This window comes from Pseudophryne corroboree, chromosome 11 (assembly GCF_028390025.1).
Source record: "Pseudophryne corroboree isolate aPseCor3 chromosome 11, aPseCor3.hap2, whole genome shotgun sequence".
Classification (NCBI taxonomy): domain Eukaryota; kingdom Metazoa; phylum Chordata; class Amphibia; order Anura; family Myobatrachidae; genus Pseudophryne; species Pseudophryne corroboree.
Window position 1 is genome coordinate 201,313,766 of NC_086454.1, and position 20,772 is coordinate 201,334,537.

General features: G+C 46.5%; 1 protein-coding gene across 18 annotated transcripts in view; it reads left to right on the plus strand.

Moving 5' to 3' along the window:
• Positions 1 to 20,772, plus strand: part of NRXN2 (neurexin 2) — a 1,320,144-nt gene that overhangs the window by 450,641 nt on the left and 848,731 nt on the right. For all 18 annotated transcript variants that reach the window (XM_063945216.1, XM_063945229.1, XM_063945225.1 and 15 more), the window contains exon 4: positions 17,970 to 17,987. In XM_063945216.1, the coding sequence (XP_063801286.1) occupies positions 17,970 to 17,987 (18 nt within the window). The remainder of the gene's footprint in view (positions 1 to 17,969; positions 17,988 to 20,772) is intronic.

Consider the following 20,772-nt stretch of genomic DNA (forward strand, 5'->3'; position numbering starts at 1 on the left):
AAACTTGCCAATATGCCATTTACCACACGGAGTGGCAAGGAACGGCTGAGGCCCTGGCCTATGTTCATGGCTAGTGGTTCAGCTTCACATGAGGATGGAAGCACTCAGCCTCTCGCTAGAAAAATGAAAAGACTCAAGCTGGCAAAAGCACCGCAAAGAACTGTGCGTTCTTCCAAATCCCAAATCCACAAGGAGAGTCCAATTGTGTCGGTTGCGATGCCTGACCTTCCCAACACTGGACGTGAAGAGCATGCGCCTTCCACCATTTGCACGCCCCCTGCAAGTGCTGGAAGGAGCACCCGCAGTCCAGTTCCTGATAGTCAGATTGAAGATATCAGTGTTGAAGTACACCAGGATGAGGAGGATATGGGTGTTGCTGGCGCTGGGGAGGAAATTGACAAGGAGGATTCTGATGGTGAGGTGGTTTGTTTAAGTCAGGCACCCGGGGAGACACCTGTTGTCCGTGGGAGGAATAGGGCCGTTGACATGCCTGGTGAAAATACAAAAAAAATTAGCTCTTCGGTGTGGAAGTATTTCAACAGAAATGCGGACAACATTTGTCAAGCCGTGTGTTGCCTTTGTCAAGCTGTAATAAGTAGGGGTAAGGACGTTAACCACCTCGGAACATCCTCCCTTATACGTCACCTGCAGCGCATTCATAATAAGTCAGTGACAAGTTCAAAAACTTTGGGCGACAGCGGAAGCAGTCCACTGACCAGTAAATCCCTTCCTCTTGTAACCAAGCTCACGCAAACCACCCCACCAACTCCCTCAGTGTCAATTTCCTCCTTCCCCAGGAATGCCAATAGTCCTGCAGGCCATGTCACTGGCAATTCTGACGAGTCCTCTCCTGCCTGGGATTCCTCCGATGCATCCTTGCGTGTAACGCCTACTGCTGCTGGTGCTGCTGTTGTTGCTGCTGGGAGTCGATGGTCATCCCAGAGGGGAAGTCGTAAGCCCACTTTTACTACTTCCACCAAGCAATTGACTGTCCAACAGTCCTTTGCGAGGAAGATGAAATATCACAGCAGTCATCCTGTTGCAAAGCGGATAACTGAGGCCTTGACAACTATGTTGGTGTTAGACGTGCGTCCGGTATCCGCCGTTAGTTCACAGGGAACTAGACAATTTCTTGAGGTAGTGTGCCCCCGTTACCAAATACCATCTAGGTTCCACTTCTCTAGGCAGGCGATACCGAGAATGTACACGGACGTCAGAAAAAGACTCACCAGTGTCCTAAAAAATGCAGTTGTACCCAATGTCCACTTAACCACGGACATGTGGACAAGTGGAGCAGGGCAGGGTCAGGACTATATGACTGTGACAGCCCACTGGGTAGATGTATGGACTCCCGCCGCAAGAACAGCAGCGGCGGCACCAGTAGCAGCATCTCGCAAACGCCAACTCTTTCCTAGGCAGGCTACGCTTTGTATCACCGGTTTCCAGAATACGCACACAGCTGAAAACCTCTTACGGCAACTGAGGAAGATCATCGCGGAATGGCTTACCCCAATTGGACTCTCCTGTGGATTTGTGGCACCGGACAACGCCAGCAATATTGTGTGTGCATTAAATATGGGCAAATTCCAGCACGTCCCATGTTTTGCACATACCTTGAATTTGGTGGTGCAGAATTTTTTTAAAAACGACAGGGGCGTGCAAGAGATGCTGTCGGTGGCCAGAAGAATTGCGGGACACTTTCGGCGTACAGGCACCACGTACAGAAGACTGGAGCAACACCAAAAACGCCTGAACCTGCCCTGCCATCATCTGAAGAGAGAAGTGGTAACGAGGTGGAATTCAACCCTATATATGCTTCAGAGGTTGGAGGAGCAGCAAAAGGCCATTCAAGCCTATACAATTGAGCACGATATAGGAGGTGGAATGTACCTGTCTCAAGCGCAGTGGAGAATGATTTCAACGTTGTGCAAGGTTCTGCAACCTTTTGAACTTGCCACACGTGAAGTCAGTTCAGACACTGCCAGCCTGAGTCAGGTCATTCCCCTCATCAGGCTTTTGCAGAAGAAGCTGGAGGCATTGAAGGAGGAGCTAAAAGGGAGCGATTCCGCTAGGCATGTGGGACTTGTGGATGGAGCCCTTAATTCGCTTAACAAGGATTCACGGGTGGTCAATCTGTTGAAATCAGAGCACTACATTTTGGCCACCGTGCTCGATCCTAGATTTAAAACCTACCTCGGATCTCTCTTTCCGGCAGACACAAGTCTGCTGGGGTTCAAAGACCTGCTGGTGACAAAATTGTCAAGTCAAGCGGAACGCGACCTGTCAACATCTCCTCCTTCACATTCTCCCGCAACTGGGGGTGCGAGGAAAAGGCTCAGAATTCCGAGCCCACCCGCTGGCGGTGATGCAGGGCAGTCTGGAGCGACTGCTGATGCTGACATCTGGTCCGGACTGAAGGACCTGCCAACGATTACGGACATGTCGTCTACTGTCACTGCATATGATTCTCTCCCCATTGAAAGAATGGTGGAGGATTATATGAGTGACCGCATCCAAGTAGGCACGTCAGACAGTCCGTACTTATACTGGCAGGAAAAAGAGGCAATTTGGAGGCCCTTGCACAAACTGGCTTTATTCTACCTAAGTTGCCCTCCCACAAGTGTGTACTCCGAAAGAGTGTTTAGTGCCGCCGCTCACCTTGTCAGCAATCGGCGTACGAGGTTACTTCCAGAAAATGTGGAGAAGATGATGTTCATTAAAATGAATTATAATCAATTCCTCCGTGGAGACATTGACCAGCAGCAATTGCCTCCACAAAGTACACAGGGAGCTGAGATGGTGGATTCCAGTGGGGACGAATTGATAATCTGTGAGGAGCGGGATGTACACGGTGATATATTGGAGGATGATGATGAGGTGGACATCTTGCCTCTGTAGAGCCAGTTTGTGCAAGGAGAGATTAATTGCTTCTTTTTCGGTGGGGGTCCAAACCAACCCATCATTTCAGTCACAGTCGTGTGGCAGACCCTGTCACTGAAATGATGGGTTGGTTAAAGTGTGCATGTCCTGTTTATACAACATAAGGGTGGGTGGGATGGCCCAAGGACAATTCCATCTTGCACCTCTTTTTTCTTTCATTTTTATTTGCGTCATGTGCTGTTTGGGGAGTGTTTTTTGGAAGGGCCATCCTGCGTGACACTGCAGTGCCACTCCTAGATGGGCCAGGTGTTTGTGTCGGCCACTAGGGTCGCTTAGCTTACTCACACAGCTACCTCATTGCGCCTCTTTTTTTCTTCTTTGCGTCATGTGCTGTTTGGGGAGTGTTTTTTGGAAGGGCCATCCTGCGTGACACTGCAGTGCCACTCCTAGATGGGCCAGGTGTTTGTGTCGGCCACTAGGGTCGCTTATCTTACTCACACAGCTACCTCATTGCGCCTCTTTTTTTCTTCTTTGCGTCATGTGCTGTTTGGGGAGTGTTTTTTGGAAGGACCATCCTGCGTGACACTGCAGTGCCACTTCTAGATGGGCCAGGTGTTTGTGTCGGCCACTAGGGTCGCTTAGCTTACTCACACAGCTACCTCATTGCGCCTCTTTTTTTCTTCTTTGCGTCATGTGCTGTTTGGGGAGTGTTTTTTGGAAGGGCCATCCTGCGTGACACTGCAGTGACACTCCTAGATGGGCCAGGTGTTTGTGTCGGCCACTAGGGTCGCTTATCTTACTCACACAGCTACCTCATTGCGCCTCTTTTTTTCTTCTTTGCGTCATGTGCTGTTTGGGGAGTGTTTTTTGGAAGGGCCATCCTGCGTGACACTGCAGTGCCACTCCTAGATGGGCCAGGTGTTTGTGTCGGCCACTAGGGTCGCTTAGCTTACTCACACAGCTACCTCATTGCGCCTCTTTTTTTCTTCTTTGCGTCATGTGCTGTTTGGGGAGTGTTTTTTGGAAGGGCCATCCTGCGTGACACTGCAGTGCCACTCCTAGATGGGCCAGGTGTTTGTGTCGGCCACTAGGGTCGCTTATCTTACTCACACAGCTACTTCATTGCGCCTCTTTTTTTCTTCTTTGCGTCATGTGCTGTTTGGGGAGTGTTTTTTGGAAGGGCCATCCTGCGTGACACTGCAGTGCCACTCCTAGATGGGCCAGGTGTTTGTGTCGGCCACTAGGGTCGCTTAGCTTAGTCATCCAGCGACCTCGGTGCAAATTTTAGGACTAAAAATAATATTGTGAGGTGTGAGGTATTCAGAATAGACTGAAAATGAGTGGAAATTATGGTTTTTGAGGTTAATAATACTTTGGGATCAAAATGACCCCCAAATTCTATGATTTAAGCTGTTTTTTAGTGTTTTTTGAAAAAAACACCCGAATCCAAAACACACCCGAATCCGACAAAAAAAATTCGGTGAGGTTTTGCCAAAACGCGGTCGAACCCAAAACACGGCCGCGGAACCGAACCCAGAACCAAAACACAAAACCCGAAAAATTTCAAGTGCACATCTCTAATTTGCTCCCCTTCCCTCTCAATGTTTCTCCTCTCTCTCTGACACACACTCTCGCCCCCTCTCTCCTTGACACCCTCTGTCTCTCTCCTGTTCGCTCCCCCTCCCTATCCCTCTCTCCGTGACACCATCTCTCTCCCTCTTTTGCTCTCCTCTTTCTCTTCCCCCCTCCCTGACACCTGTACTCGTTCTCTCTCCCCTCTCATTACTCTCTCACTATCTATCTCCACCACCTCTCTCTCTCTATTGCTACTCTATCTCTGTTTCTCTCTCTACCCCATCTTGTTCTCTCTCTCCCTGACACCCTCCCTCTCTGTCTCTTTCTCGCGCCTCTCTCTCCCTGATGCCCTTTCCCTCTCTCTGACAACTTCTTTCTCTCTCTTGCTCTTCTCTCTTTCTCCCTGATGCTGTCTCTCTCACACACACATTCGACCCTCCCCTCTCTCCCCCCTCACTCACTGCCTTGCACTTTCTCCCTCTCTCCCTGACACCCTATTTCTCTCTCACTCCCTCACTCTCTCTCTCCAGTGCGCCTAAGGGGCAAGTAGTTACAGCCATGGGATGCAGAGTCAATTTTATTGGTGGGGGCAGCGACACATTTGTTGCCCTGGAGCTCCCTCTAGCCACCCTACCTCCTGTACAGTATATCTGTAGAAATATTCACCAATATAGAGCAATTGCCATGGGCTTGAGGGGGTCAAATATGAGTCAGGACCTGTGGACTGGACTGATGAGTAAAATAGAAAATGAGATGAGTGTATCAAATGCTTACTCATGGATTAGGGATAGAGTCTGACATGGACTATAACCTTAGGTCATCAAGGAGGTTATTGTTATTTAAATTTATTTATAAGGCGCCACAAGTGTTTTGCAGCACTGTACATACAACACACATTGGAAAAATACAGTGTATACAGAACTTAACATCACAGAAAACTAAAACAGAGCACAGGTAACAATTAGCAACACAGTTCTCAGTACAAAATACAGCTGAGATGTAAGGAAGCAAAGGAGTAATCGACATACTACTGAGGGCGGGCAGCCATTGGAGGAGATGAACAGAAAGGAGCAAGAGGAAATGCAGGTATAGACAGTCACTGAGTGGGAGAAAACTGTTTTTGAAGTGCAAGAGAAGAGTGCTGTGAGAACAGGAGGGAAGAGGGCCTTGCTCTAAGGAGCTTACAATCTAGGTTGGCAATTACTGGAAAAACCCCAGCCAGGACGTGGAACCAATTAAGAGGAACTCAGACCCTGTACCTTAACCTCAGGACCATGAAACTGGAACCAGTGCTTGAGAACTCAGGAACTGGACAGAAAGTAACTTAGATAACCAATAGCCTGACTGGAATCTACTGTAAGTAATTCAGCATGACTACCAGAGCTGGGTGCCTGGAGCAACACCTTCAAAGAGGGATATAGATCCAATACTTAGATCCTGGCACCCAGGGCTGACCACACCACTTTAAACTCAACATCAACCTTGACACTCAGTGAGAGGATCCTCAGGACAGCAACAACCAACGATAGTCACACATATGGTCAGATGAGCAGAGAGTGATGTGCTGAGAAGAGTAGTGGAGTCAATGTGGAACTCTCAAAGCAGCAATGTAGGCTGAAGTATGAAATACAGGATCATTCCACTTGAACCCACAATGAGCAGGTGAGTTGTTAACAGAAGACTTGCATGCAGTCACATATGGTAGCAGACTGTAGACTTGGTGCTTGAAAGCACTGTTATAGTCAGTGGTATTAAAGTGAGAGTCTTGACTATTATAGCAATAAGTCAGACTGGGACCGGAATGTAGATAGCAGGCTTAACCAGGCTGGAACTGGAATGATGGACACAGGCTGGAAAGTGGAAGTATGCAAGATTAACCGGGCTGGGACTGGAGGTGCCAGGACATGGCTAGAACTGAACTGGAACTGGAGGATACATGCACAGGGCTGGAACCATCGGAGACAAGGACCAGAATGGAACCAGAGGAATAAGGAGGTTACTAGCACCTGACTAGAACTGGATGCATCAGGAGGTGAGTAGAACCGGAGGAATCAGGAGGTGACTAGGGGCCTAATTCAGACCTGATCGCAAGGCTGCGTTTTCATACAGCGGGCGATCAGGTGTGAACTGCGCAAGTGTATGCACCGCAATGCGCAGGTACATCGCATGGGTACAAAGCGGATTGCTGGTCAGCTATGGATTTGTGCGAAAGATCCGTTTGCACAGGCATTTGCAAGGAGATTGACAGGAAGAAGGCGTTTGTGGGTGTCACAGATTCTAACGAACATTCCAGTCGCACGGCTGAATACAGGAAGATTGACATGAAGTGGGCGTTTCTGGGTGTCAACTGACCATTTTCTGGGAGTGTTTGGAAAAACGCAGGTGTGTACATGCATTTGCAGGGATGGTTCGGGCGTCAATTCCAGTCCTGGACAGGCTGAAGTGTTCGCAGCAGCTAAGTAATTCCTGGGCTACTCAGAGACTGCACAAAATCTGTTGTATAGCTCTGCTACACATGCTTTTGCACACTTGCAAAGCGAAAATACACTCCCCTATGAGCGGCGACTATGCGAACGCAGGACTGCAAAAATCCCCTAGCGAGCGAACAGGTCTGAATTAGCCCCTAGATCTGGACTGGAACCGGAGGAGTATTTGCACTGGACTGGAACCAGTGGATACAGGAACCAGAATGGAACTGGAGGAGGCAGCAGCACTGAACACAGTCCAGAGGATTCTGGACACTGACAAGAGCGATAATAATGTTGAGTGGATAGAATAATTTGCAGGTGTCAGGATGGAAGCTGCTTACACTGTAACAGGTAGCATGAGCGCTCGTTCAGGTGGTGGACAGAAGTCAGAAGATACACACTAGGGAGCAAGCACGTAGAGGAAGCTATGTGACAGTTGCAACTTTAAGTAGGGTGCTTCGGCAGAGGATAGGAGTGAACAGTCATGTGAAAGCAGCAGATGGGCAGTAACTGGAAAATAAGCTGATCAGATCCATCATGGATGCACCTATGTACCTTAGGGAAGCGCTGATATCAGAACACCCCATACATTTCCAATAAACCTCTGCTACCATGTGTTTCAACTGCACTGTGACTCTGTATGATCAAAGTTGAGACGCATGCACGATGGGACTCAGAAGCATGCACAGATTAAAAATATTGCCCCTCTGCATCTGACATCACTGCTGTGTCCAGCTCAAAGTTAGGCCCACACAGAGCAACTGTGTGTGTGTGTGTGTGTGTGTGTGTGTGTGTGTGTGTGTGTGTGTGTTTTTGTTTTGGTAATCTAATTTTCCTATAAGTTTCTTACCTTTTATGAAACCCGGTCTAGTGTCAGTAAGTCTAGGCTCACATTTGCAAAACTACAGGTAAAGATGAAGGAATGGATTGCAACACAGGGTGAATGCTTCCACAAACATTTGAATTGTCTAATGTAAACTCATAAATTAGAAACAAGGGCCCTCATTCCGAGTTGTTTGCTTGCTAGCTGCTTTTAGCAGCATTGCAAACGCTAGGCCGCCGCCCTCTGGGAGTGTATATTAGCTTAGCAAAATAGCGAACGAAAGATTAGCAGAACTGCTACTAAATAATTTGCTGCAGTTTCTGAGTAGCACCAGACCTACTCCTAGACTGCGATCACCTCAGTCTGTTTAGTTCCTGGTTTGACGTCACAAACACGCCCTGCGTTCGGTCAGCCACTCCCCCGTTTCTCCAGCCACTCCTGCATTTTTACCTGGCAAGCCTGCGTTTTTTAGCACACTCCCTGAAAACGGACAGTTTCCGCCCAGAAACACCCACTTCCTGTCAATCACACTACGATCACTCTAGCAATGAAAAAACATCGCTCGAGCTTGTGTAAATCTAAGTTTTGTGTGAAAGTACTTAGCGCATGCGCGCTGCGTACCATGCGCATTTTTGCCGTTTTTTTACTTAATCGCTGCATTGCGAAAATCGTCAGCGAGCGAACAACTCAGAATGACCACCAATGTTCTGTAGTTTCTACAAGCCTATTACCCCATAATAATAACATACTGGTGTGATGTATACAGTACGCATCACTCTTGAGACTTTTAACAATAATGATCTAGCCAGCAACAAGCCATACCAAACACTGTTAAAGTAAAAAAAAAAAAATATCTAGATATACTTTATAATGCAGTACAATACAAAAATCATAAAGGAGTCTGATCTAGCAAATATATTATCTAAAGGAGATATTCATAATATTCCTCCTTGGTGACATCTACCACAACATCTGCCACAAAACACCATGGGGTATATTTACTAAGCTCCCGATTTTGACCGATTTGGTGTTTTTTCGTCAAAGTGTCATCTCGGGAATTTACTAAACTAAAATCTCAGCAGTGATGAGGGCATTCATATTTTTTTGGAAGTCAAAGAAAAAAAATACGAATGAATACACCATCGGTCAAATGCGCCTGTTATTTTATACAACTCGGTAATTTACTAAAAATTCTAATTCACAAACACTGCCGGCAATAGCCAAACACTGCCGTGAAAAAATACAAATCGTAAAAAAAAAGCAGTTTTAAAATAGACCTGCTTTTTTTTACCGTGTTCTGATAGGCATGCACGGATCCGTGAGATCCGTGCATGTTTATCAGTGGAAAGGGGGGTGAAAGGGTTAAAAATCAGAAAAGAAAATTGCGTGGGGTCCCCCCTCCTAAGCATAACCAGCCTCGGGCTCTTTAAGCCAGTCCTGGTTGTAAAAATATGGGGGGAAAATTGACAGGGGTTCCCCCATATTTGAACAACCAGCACCGGGCTCTGCGCCTGGTCCTGGTGCCAAAAATACGGGGGACAAAAGACGTAGGGGTCCCCCGTATTTTTAACACCAGCACCGGGCTCCACTAGTCAGAGAGATAATGCCACAGCTGGGGGACACTTTTATACCGGTCCCTGCGGCCGTGGCATTAAATCCCCAACTAGTCACTCCTGGCCAGGGTACCCTGGAGGAGTGGGGCCCCCATAAATCAAGGGGTCCCCCCCTCCAGCCACCCAAGGGCCAGGGGTGAAGCCCAAGGCTGTCCCCCCCTATCAAAGGGCGGCGGATTGTGGGCTGATAGCCAAGTGTAAAAATAAAAATATTGTTTTTTGTAGCAGTACTACAAGTCCCAGAAAGCCTCCCCCGCAAGCTGGTACTTGGAGAACCGCTGGTACCTGTAGTACTACTACAAAAAAAAATACCCAACAAAAAACAGAACACACACACCGTGACAGTTAAACTTTATTACATACATGCACACCTACATACACACATACTTACCTTTGTTCACACGAGGCTCGGTCCACTTCTCCATGTAGAATCCACGGGGTACCTGTGAATAAAATTATACTCACACAATCCAGTGTACAGTAGCTTCTGTCCTCTTTGTAATCCACGTACTTGGCAAAAAAACAAACCGGAAAACCCGAACCACGCACTGAAAGGGGTCCCATGTTTACACATGGGACCCCTTTCCCCGACTGGCGGGACCCCCCGTGACTCCTGTCAAAGAGGGTCCCTTCAGCCAATCAGGGAGCGCCACGTCGTGGCACTCTCCTGATTGGCTGTGTGCTCCTGAGCTGTAAGTCAGGCTGCGCACTGAAGATACAATGTAGCGCATAGGCGCTCCATTGTATCCAATAGTGGGAACTTTGCGGTCAGCGGTTGAGGTTACTCGCGGTCAACCGCTGACTGCAAAGGATTGTATGTTTGGCTGCACACTAACTGCACACATCTGCTCAATGCTGAATCTTTTTTTTACAAAGTAGCTTCACATATTAGAAATCTCATAGTTTTTATGCTGGATCAAAAAACTTAATGTGTAGGGTGTTTGACTGGAATGCAACAGATTACGGATTTGAATCCTGGGTATGGCAATATATTTAAATGTGTTATTTAATAAAGGGTATTGTAACTGAATAACAACGAGCTCTCAAGTTAAGTACATAAATGTGGGAAGGTGTATCATAGCATGGGCTTTCTATGGGATCAATTTTGTCATGCCCCTTACCCACGAGGGCATGCGCCTTATGTCCCTATTGGAAAAATGGGGGTGCGCCAATTCTCTTTCTGGCACAGGGCACTAAAAGTTAAGTTACGGCTCTGGATCCGGCCATGCCCATTTTGCCTATGGGTCCTGTACCTGACACATTTAGTACTATGGTCGCTTCAGGGCCCTCATTCCGAGTTGTTCGCTCGTTCTTTTTCATCGCATCGCAGTGAAAATCCGCTTAGTACGCATGCGCAAAGTTCGCACTGCGACTGCGCCAAGTAACTTTACTATGAAGAAAGTATTTTTACTCACGGCTTTTTCTTCGCTCCGGCGTTTTAGGGGCGTGTGGCTGAAAACGCTACCGTTTCCGGAAAAAACGCAGGAGTGGCTGGAGAAACGGTGGGAGTGCCTGGGCGAACGCTGGGTGTGTTTGTGACGTCAACCAGGAACGACAAGCACTGAACTGATCGCACAGGCAGAGTAAGTCTGGAGCTACTCTGAAACTGCGAAGTAGTTTGTAATAGCAATATTGCGAATACATCGGTCGCAATTTTAAGAAGCTAAGATTCACTCCCAGTAGGCGGCGGCTTAGCGTGAGCAACTCTGCTAAATTCGCCTTGCGACCGACCAACTCGGAATGAGGGCCCAGATGCGACCATACCAGCAAGGCTTTTATCTGACCTAGTCGCACAGGATGCGACCAGTCAGATAAACAGTGATAGCAGCGTTAGGGAAGATAAATTTCCCTCCGCTGCAGCTCTCAGAGGTCCCTCTTCCTCCCTGCACCCTCCCCCAGTGCTTGCCGTGCTGCCAATCACTGCTGATTGGTCAGCACGGCAGGACCCCCCCACCCAGCGGCTGCAGACAATAGCAGCCGCTGGGAAAGTGTGAACCAACCCACCATAGCCACTCCCAGCCCCCCCCCCCCCCCCCCCCCTGTGTACCTGGCAGCTGTCTGCAGTGTAAAAAGTAATCTTGCAATGTTACTGATGTTACCGATCTTCCTGACCGATGTTCCAATGTTTGAGGGGGGGGGATTAAACATTAATAACAACAAAACATTTCTCTTACGTCATAGGGTTTACTGGGAATCCATTTAGTACCATGGGGTATAGATGGGTCCACTAGGAGCCATGGGGACTTTATCAAATTGATAGTGTGCACTGGCTCCTCCCTCTATGCCCCTCCTACCAGACTCAGTTTAGTAAATGTGCCCGGAGGAGCTGGTCACGTCTCTGGAAGCTCCTGAAGAGTTTTGTGCATTTATTTTATGTGTTTGTTATTTTCAGGCAGGACTGGATGGCACCAGACTGCCTGCTTCGTGGGACTTAGGGGGGGGGGAACTGCCAAACTTCTTGAAGGGTTAATGGTCTCGTTCCCCGCTTACAGGACACTAGCTCCTGAGGGAACTATTCGTAAGCCCCACCATGGCGAGCGTACATTCCCACAGCACACCACCACCCCTAACAGAGCCAGAAGAATGAAGTGTGGTGAGTACTAAGCCAGCATCCCGGTTAGCGGGTCGCTGGCTATTATGGTGGCATGAGGGTATGGAGACGCACGGATTATAAACGGGACGGACTGCATCTGACGATGTATACGCACACAGATGCTGAACAGCACACACAGTACACAGACTGGCAACATAGCCATAAAAGGAGTCTGTCTCCATTTTATGCAAAAGACACATACAGCCACTATAAAAAAGAGTGGGAAGACCGTGCGCCATTGAATGGCTTCACTATAAGCAGCTCACCAGCGCCATTTTCCCTCTGCAGCTGACACAGACGCTGACTGACAGGGATGCGTAGCTCCTCCGGAGAGACTCCAGATTACCTCAGCAGTACCAGGGGATCATAGGAAGGGAGCGATTGTTAGTGTACCGAGTCCCTAATCTATTTACTTAGTCTGTGATCCAGCTAAGCTTGGCATTAGCGTTAAGGGAGCAGTGTGCTGGTTCCATACTCCCTCTGTGTCTCCCTAGAAGGGCTCTTTGTAGGTTAATTGTGCATTTAACCTTTTCCTGTGTGTTTGTGCTGTCACTATACGTCAAGCAAAGAGTGTGTTTCATGTAAAGCACAGTGTTCCTCTTCGCCAGGGGGCTCACTAGTGTGTACTCAATGTAGTGTCCCTTCCCAGGCTAGTGGGGCAGAACCAGCATGGCTGGAATCCATTAGGGGAATGATTTCCACAATTTCTACCAAGTTATCTCGGACTGAGAAAGAGATGCAATACTTAAGACAATCTATGACTGAGTTTATGAAAAGAGACTCAGTACCCAAACCAGCATCTCAGTTCCCTGCCATTTGACCGCAAAAACGCACTTTGGCCCATATACTGCAGTCTGACTCGGATGATGAAGGGTCAGACATGGAGGAGGGTGAGGTGGACTCAGAGGTGGGGGATGGTACTCTGTCCCAGCAAATAGAGGCTCTTATAGATGCTATCATAGAAGTTCTGAATATCCCTGATAAGGTGACAGAGGAGAGTGAGGAATCCTATTTTAATATAAAAAAGAAATCCTCATCCACTTTTCCTGTTTCAGAGGAATTAAATACCCTGTTTGAACCATGGGTTAATCCTGATAGGAAATTTCAAATCCTTAAACGGACATTATCATCCTACCCTTATCTTCCTGAGGATAGGAAGAAATGGGCATCAGTATCCAGGCTCTCACGGAAAATTGTATTGCCTGTCCCGGGTGCTGCCTCCCTGAAAGAAATGGCTGACCGCAAGATTGGGACTACGCTCAAATCTTTATATACAGCTGCGGGGGTGGCCCAAAGACCCACTATAGCATGTGAGTGGATTACGCAAGCCATTGCTAAATGGTCGGTTAACCTAATTGAGGGGTTAGATACCTTACTTCAAGGGGAGGTTGTTTTGCTCCTGCATCATATACAGGACAAACTTTATGGTGGAAGCCATAAAAGAAATAGGCTTGCTTAAATCATGCACTACAGCTATGGCAGTGTCTGCACGCAGGGGTCTATGGCTACGCCAGTGGACAGCAGATGTGGACTCCAGGAGAGGCATGCCTTTCACAGGCAAGGCCTTATTTGGAGATGAACTTGACAAATGGATCTCCAAAGCTATTGCGGGTGAGTACACATACCTTCCTTCTGCAGCTCCCCCAGCTAGGAAGGCCTACTCAGGACCTAATTTACAGTCCTTTCGGACTGCCAAGTTTAGGGGCAAGCCCACCAGAGGCGCTAGTGGTAAACCATGCAAACCAGCAACTAGCGGTTCACAGGAACAAGGCTCAAGCTCTGCTTCCTCAAAACCTTCAGCATGATGGTGGACTGAGATGCCTGGAAGACTGGCAGGTGGGAGCCCGGCTAAAATTCTTCAGGCACATCTGGACAACATTGTGTCAAGATCCCTGGGTCATAGGACTTATTTCCCATGGCTACAGACTGGAGTTCCAGGAACTCCCACCTCACAGATTCTTCAAATCAGGCTTACCAGTTTCACAAGAGGCAAGTATAACTTTACAGAACGCCATTCAAAAACTGGTACAGACCCAGGTCAATGTTCCAGTTCTACCCCATCTGCAAAACAAGGGGTACTATTCCAACTTGTTTGTAGTACCAAAACCGGACGGTTCGGTGAGGCCGATTCTGAACCTCAAGTCATTGAACCAATACTTACAAGTGTTCAAATTCAAGATGGAGTCTCTGAGAGCGGTGATCTCAGGTCTGGAGGAGGGGGATTTCCTAGTGTCTCTGGATATCAAGGATGCATAGCTTCACATTCCGATCTGGCCACCTCATCAGGCTTATCTACGATTTGCACGGCAGGAATGTCACTACCAGTTCCACGCCCTGCCATTTGGTCTCTCCACAGCACCGAGAGTGTTCACCAAAGTGATGGCAGAGATGTTTCTACTCTGCAAACAGGGAGTGAACATAATTCCGTACCTGGACGATCTTCTGATAAAGGCACCGCCCAGGGAGCGGTTGTTGGACAGCTCAGACTACTCCTCGATCACGGGTGGATTCTGAACCTACCAAAATCTCACCTGGAACCGACACAGAGGCTTCCTTTCCTGGGGATGATACTGGACAGAGTCTCAGAGAGTGTTTCTTCCGTTGGAAAAGGCTACGATAATCCAGTCGATGGTTCGGGCTGTCCTGAAGCCAACCCGGATCTCGGTGCATCTGTGCATTCTCCTTCTGGGGAAAATAGTGGCCTCTAACGAGGTGCTAAAGTACGGAAGGTTTCATGCAAGGCCCTTCCAACTAGATCTATTGGACAAATGGTCCAGATCGCATCTTCACATGCACCAGAGGATCCATCTGTCGCCAAGAGCCAGGATCTCCCTTCTGTGGTGGCTACAGACTTCTCACCTCATCGAGGGTTGGAGGTTCGGGATTCAGAATTGGATTCTGCTAACCACAGACGCAAGCCGCAGAGGTTGGGGAGCAGTCACCCAGGGGTTGCAGTTTCAGGGAAGATTGTCAAGTCAGGAAACTGTCCTTCCAATAAACATCCTGGAACTCAGGGCTGTCTACAAAACCCTTCTGCAGGCCTCATATCTACTGTGGAATCAGGCCATTCTAGTCCAGTCGGACAATGTGACAGTGGTAACGTACACAAACCGACAGGGTGGAACAAAAAGCAGAGCAACAATGTCAGAGGTGTCAAGAATTGCCCTCTGGGCAGAAAAACATGCCGTGGCATTGTCGGCGGTCTTCATTCTGGGAGTAGACAACTGGGAAGCAGACTTCCTCAGCAGACACGACCTGCACCCGGGAAAGTGGGGCCTTCACCTGGAGCTGTTCCAGTGGTTGACACGTCGATGGGGATATCCATAAATTGGCATGATGGCCTCTCGACTCAACAAGAAGCTCAAGCGGTATTGTTCCAGGTCGAGGGACCCACAAGCAGTGGCGGTAGACACTATGAAACCTCCGTGGGTCTACCAACTGGTGTACGTGTTTCCTCCACTTCCTCTGATCCCAAGAATTTAAAAAAAAATAAAGAGTGAAAAGGTTCAAGCAATCCTCATTGCTCCGGACTGGCCATGAAGGACCTGGTATGCGAATCTTCTCGAGATGCTACTCGAAGATCCGTGGCCTCTACCTCTTCGCGAGGATCTTCTGCAACAAGGCCCGTTCGTCTATCAAGACTTACCACGGCTACGTTTAACGGCATGGAAGTCGAACGGCTGATTCTAGCCATGAGAGGGATTCCTGACAAGGTCATCCTGACTATGATCCAAGCCAGGAAGGGGGTAACTTCTAAACATTACCATTGTATCTGGAAGAAATATATCTCTTGGTGTGAGAGCAGACAATATTCTGCGGTGGAATTTCATCTTGGACGTTTCCTGCTTTTTCTGCAGTCGGGAGTGGATGGGGGCCTACGTTTAGGCTCCATTAAAGTCCAGATTTCGGCCTTGTCTATTTTCTTTCAGAAACAATTGGATTCTCTCCCTGAGGGTCAGACGTTCTTGAAAGGTGTTCTGCACATCCAACCTCCCTTTGTGCCTCCCATGGCACCTTGGAATCTCAATTTGGTGCTGCAGTTCCTCCAACCGGACTGGTTTGAACTGTTACAGGAGGTTGACGTAAAGTACCTTACATGGAAGACCGTCACACTGTTGGCCTTGGCTTCAGCAAGACGTGTATCGGAGCTAGGGGCGTTGTATCACAAGAGCCCCTACTTAATTTTCCATGAGAACAGAGCTGAACTCAGGACTCAGCAATTTCTTCATAAGGTGGTGTCTGTGTTTCACATCAACCAACCTATTGTGGTTATGGTTGTTACAGACACCTCTGCTACTTAAAAGTCTTTGGATGTTGTGAGGGCTTTGAATTTGTATTTAAAGAGAACAGCTCTTCACGGGAAATCAGACTTGCTGTTCGTTCTTTATGATCCCAATAAAATTGGGTGTCCTGCTTCAAAGCAGTTCATTGCACGCTGGATCAGGCTCACTATCCAGCATGCTTATTCCATGTCAGGCTTGCCGGTTCCAAAATCTGTTAAGGCCCACTCTACTAGGTTGGTGGGTTCTTCTTGGGCAGCTGCCCGGGGTGTCTCAGCTTTACAGCTCTGCCGAGCAGCTACTTGGTCACGTTCGAACACGTTTGCTAAGTTTTACAAGTTCGATACTTTGGCCTCTGAGGACCTTTAGTTTGGTCAATCAGTTCTGCAGGAACCTCAGCACTCTCCCACCCGGTTTGGGAGCGTTGGTACTTCCCCATGGTACTAAATGGATTCCTAGTATTCCCTAGAACGTAACAGAATATAGCATTTTAATTACCTAATGGTAAATCCTTTTCTCGTAGTCCGTATTAGGGTCTACTCGGCGCCCGCCCAGTGCTTCGTTCTTCCTGCACTGTTACTTGGTTAAGTATTCTGGTTTGTACAGCTGTTGCTTTTCCTGTTTCAAGTTTCCTTCTTGTTCTGTGTGTGCTGGTTCATAATCTCACAACTTTCCTTATCTATACTTCTCTCAAAGTATGTCCGTCTCCTCCGGGCACAGTTTCCTAGACTGAATCTGGTAGGAGGGGCATAGAGGGAGGAGCCAGCACACACTATCAATTTCTTAAAGTGCCCATGGCTCCTAGTGGACCCGTCTATACCCCATGGTACTAAATGGATTCCCAGTATCCCCTATGGATAACGAGAAAAGGATTTACCGGTAGGTAATTAAAATCCAATTTTTTTCTTCTTTTTTTAACTAAATCATTTTGGATAAGGTTAAATTCATGTTCTTCACCTAATTCACTTATTAAAAAAAACCGCAACAATTTCTGAGAGGTTTTTGGGGAAAACAATCGTCAGGTGAGTGGTTAAGAAGAGACTTCTTCTAATTGTTCTATTATTTATCTATTACTTACTCATAATAGCCACTTATACGTAATTGAGTTACTTCTTTACCCTGTTTCTGCTATAATGTATTATTGTAAATAAGCTCCTTTGCTATCTATCTAACATTTCACTCTGTCCTCTTGCATCATCTGGCTTATTAGCGATCTTGTTTTACTTCATCTCAATCACTTCCACAGTTTCCCCTCCTGCTTTCTGGTCTCTTGTGGATGTCACCAGCAGTGACACTGAATCTCAGCCTGGGGTCAGCTGGTCTATTCATATCTATAGAGGGGGGCCTCCTCTAGGGGGCTCAGCTGGCTGGATGAACATTAGCCTGGGGTGGTGGTAGTCCAGCAGCAAGGAGGAAGAAGAAGGTCACAGTGAGAGACAGAACAGAGAATGATAGATAGATAGATAGTGAGCGAGAGAGAGGAATGGACTGAGAATTTATAACAGGAGTTCTAGATGCTAATACAGACAATATAACGAATGTACATAGACAAATAAGTAGTGAGAGAGTGGAAGTATGAATAATACACAGAGATTGGAATACAGGAAATGTATATAGTAAGGGATAAGGATCCTCTCTATCGCTATATGCCTGTCATCTCCAATTGTAATGTATGCTCCCTTATCTAATCCAGTAACTGACAGTCTTCTTTTTTTCTCTCTCCTTGTTTTTATGCAGAGGATCGTGTGATTGAAGGTGAGTAGTTGCTTGTTTAAGTAATATCACATGATACTCCACAGGGATTTGTCAGGGAAAGGGTTAGGTTTCACTGTATACATTTCTATTCTTCGCCTCCCTTCCTTTTGTCAGTTTCTCCAGCCCTTCTTCTAACCATTTACTTTCTCTTCAGAACACCCTTCTCTCCTCTTCTCTTCTCACCCCCTCCCTATTATCTTGCTTTCCTTGTCACCTGACTCCTCTGAACATAATAATGAGCAAGCATTATGCAAATTATGTTAATTAGACTTTAATGGGAGAGCACATGACTGAAAAATCAAGAAAGAATTAGAGGAAAGAGAAGAAAGGAGAGATGAGCATGAGATATAGTGAGAGAAAGGCAAAATGAGTGGTAGACTGGAAGACAGATTGGTACCTACAGTAGAACACTATAATTAACCTAGAGCAAACCAGATAAACACAATGAGCACGGTACTATGAAAGTGATGGGGAGGGGGGAGGGGGGGGAGTCGAGTAGTGAAAGTAAGTAAGGGAGCAGGAAGACAAAACAGAAGACAAATGTGCTCAGATATAGCTGTTGTCAAAGGATTGTCAGTTAAAAACAGGGTTGATGTTATAAATGGTGGAAATACAGAAAAGCAGAGAGAGTGACAGCTATACTGATGAAAGAAGTACCAAGACTATCATAGCACATCTTTGGAGTAGAATAATATATTGACAATACAGTATTAAAGAAAAACAGCTACAACATAATAGAAAGAGTTTTGTTTATTAATTGTTTATTAACCCTTGCAATGGACATAGAGGTACACAGTATTACAATATATATTATTGTGTACAATCAGGCTGTTAATGCCTCCGCAATTAGTGATGGACTGAAGAGGGCCAGTTATTTAAGGTAAAGGTTGCATAGAATCTCCAGCTGTAAGTGAAGTAAATCTCCCATAATGCTTAGCCAGTAAGTAGCCAGTGGTTGTGGCTGACCTTCTGCACCATGACCGGGCCTGTGTCATTATACCTAAGTTCTGGAGACCCATTTAGTGAAATGTGAGTTAGGAGAGAGGTCAAATATTTCTCAGCAGGACACAGAGGCCTGTATGCACTGTGCAAAAGTCAGACTTTTGAATTTGGAATTCAAGTATTTAACAATGCATAAACTCAAATAAAGGAAATAAAACACATAATAAAATGTGACTACCATATTATTTTCTTTCTGTCCTTTTTTTCTCCTTTTCCACCACCATACTTTCTCCTTGTTTGTATAATTCTCTTTTCTATACACCTCAACTGGCTTACCAACTCTTTCTCTCCTCTTCAAATTTGAAATCTATTTTACCTCACTCTCCACTCCCTTGGGGCCTCTCTGTTTGCTATCTCCATGCTGTGGCTCACAGATAAGAGTCAGATGCTCCGTGACTTTCATATGCTCTTCCCTGGACAATAAAGATGGTTGTTCATGTCGACACTGGGAGAGATGGCTTTGAGTATTGTGGATAAACCCAGATGAATGAACTCCACAATAGCTGTGCATGTCTTCTCTCTGAGAGATAGCCATGAATATTACTGAAGTACAGTAGCTATGTAGATTCTAGTTCATGACAGCTGTCAATGTTCTCTTTGAAGAGCGTGGCGATGATATACTATCGAGCCATGAATCTCACATAGATACTGTAGCTGTGGGTTCAGAACATGGTAATTAGATGTTATTAGACCTAAAATATACTGTGTGACAGATCAGATACTATATATATCAGGGTTGGGTATGTTATACCGGCTGCCAGGATTCCGGCAGTCAGCATGCCGACACCAGGAGCCCAGCAGCAGAATGCAGATGGGGATGGGTGAGCGCAACAAAGCCTCTTGCTCGCTGGGCTCACCACAGGTTCTATTGCCACTCTATGCGTGTCATGGACGCCCACGAGTGGGAGTAGACCCTGTGGGTCAGCATTCCAAATGCCTGCATTTTTAGCATTCGGGATCCCAGCGTCGGCATGCTGCCCGCTGGGAACCCGAGCGCCGGTAATATAACTGCATCCCATATTATATATATATATATATATATATATATATATATATATGCAGAGAAAGGGGTGGTGTCTAAGGGAGCAGAACCCAATGATATATTCCAGAATTTGACCACAGAAATCAGGGTTTCTGGTTTGGATATAAGAACATCGGATATGCAATAATTAAGAAAACCACATTGGACTTACCAATTATTCGCAATATATGGTGTCCATATCTGATGTCTGCATTTTGATTATGTCAGTCATTTGTTATTCACTGTGATTGTTGAATACTTTTATATAAATATATAAAAAAATTATTTTAAAGTGATTTGTGGTCAAATTCTGGAAGATATCATTGGGTTCAGCTCCCTTAGACACCACCCCTTTCTCTGCATTTTTACTTCTGTACTCCATCTAACAGGGAGTACGTCTTGAGGTTGAGCTCTTCATTTAGCGCTATTGTTAGGTCTACCCCACTTTCTATATATATATATATATATATATATATATATATATACTGTGTAGATATAGATATTGTTAATGTTATCCAAGCCTGATAAGCATCAGAAATTATTAGCAGCATCAAGATTTTCCCTTGGGACTAAGTGGTGCACAGGTGAGTGTCACAATGGAGATGTACACTGTATGGTGCTAATTATACTGCTTAACCCTTTTTGTGCCATTTTAACCTCACTTGTCTTTTCAGGGTTTTTTCTTTTTTCTTTTTTTCTTTGCCAGTCACAAAAAAAAAACATGCTGCACTTCCCATACTGCCATTATAATGTCTTTTTGAG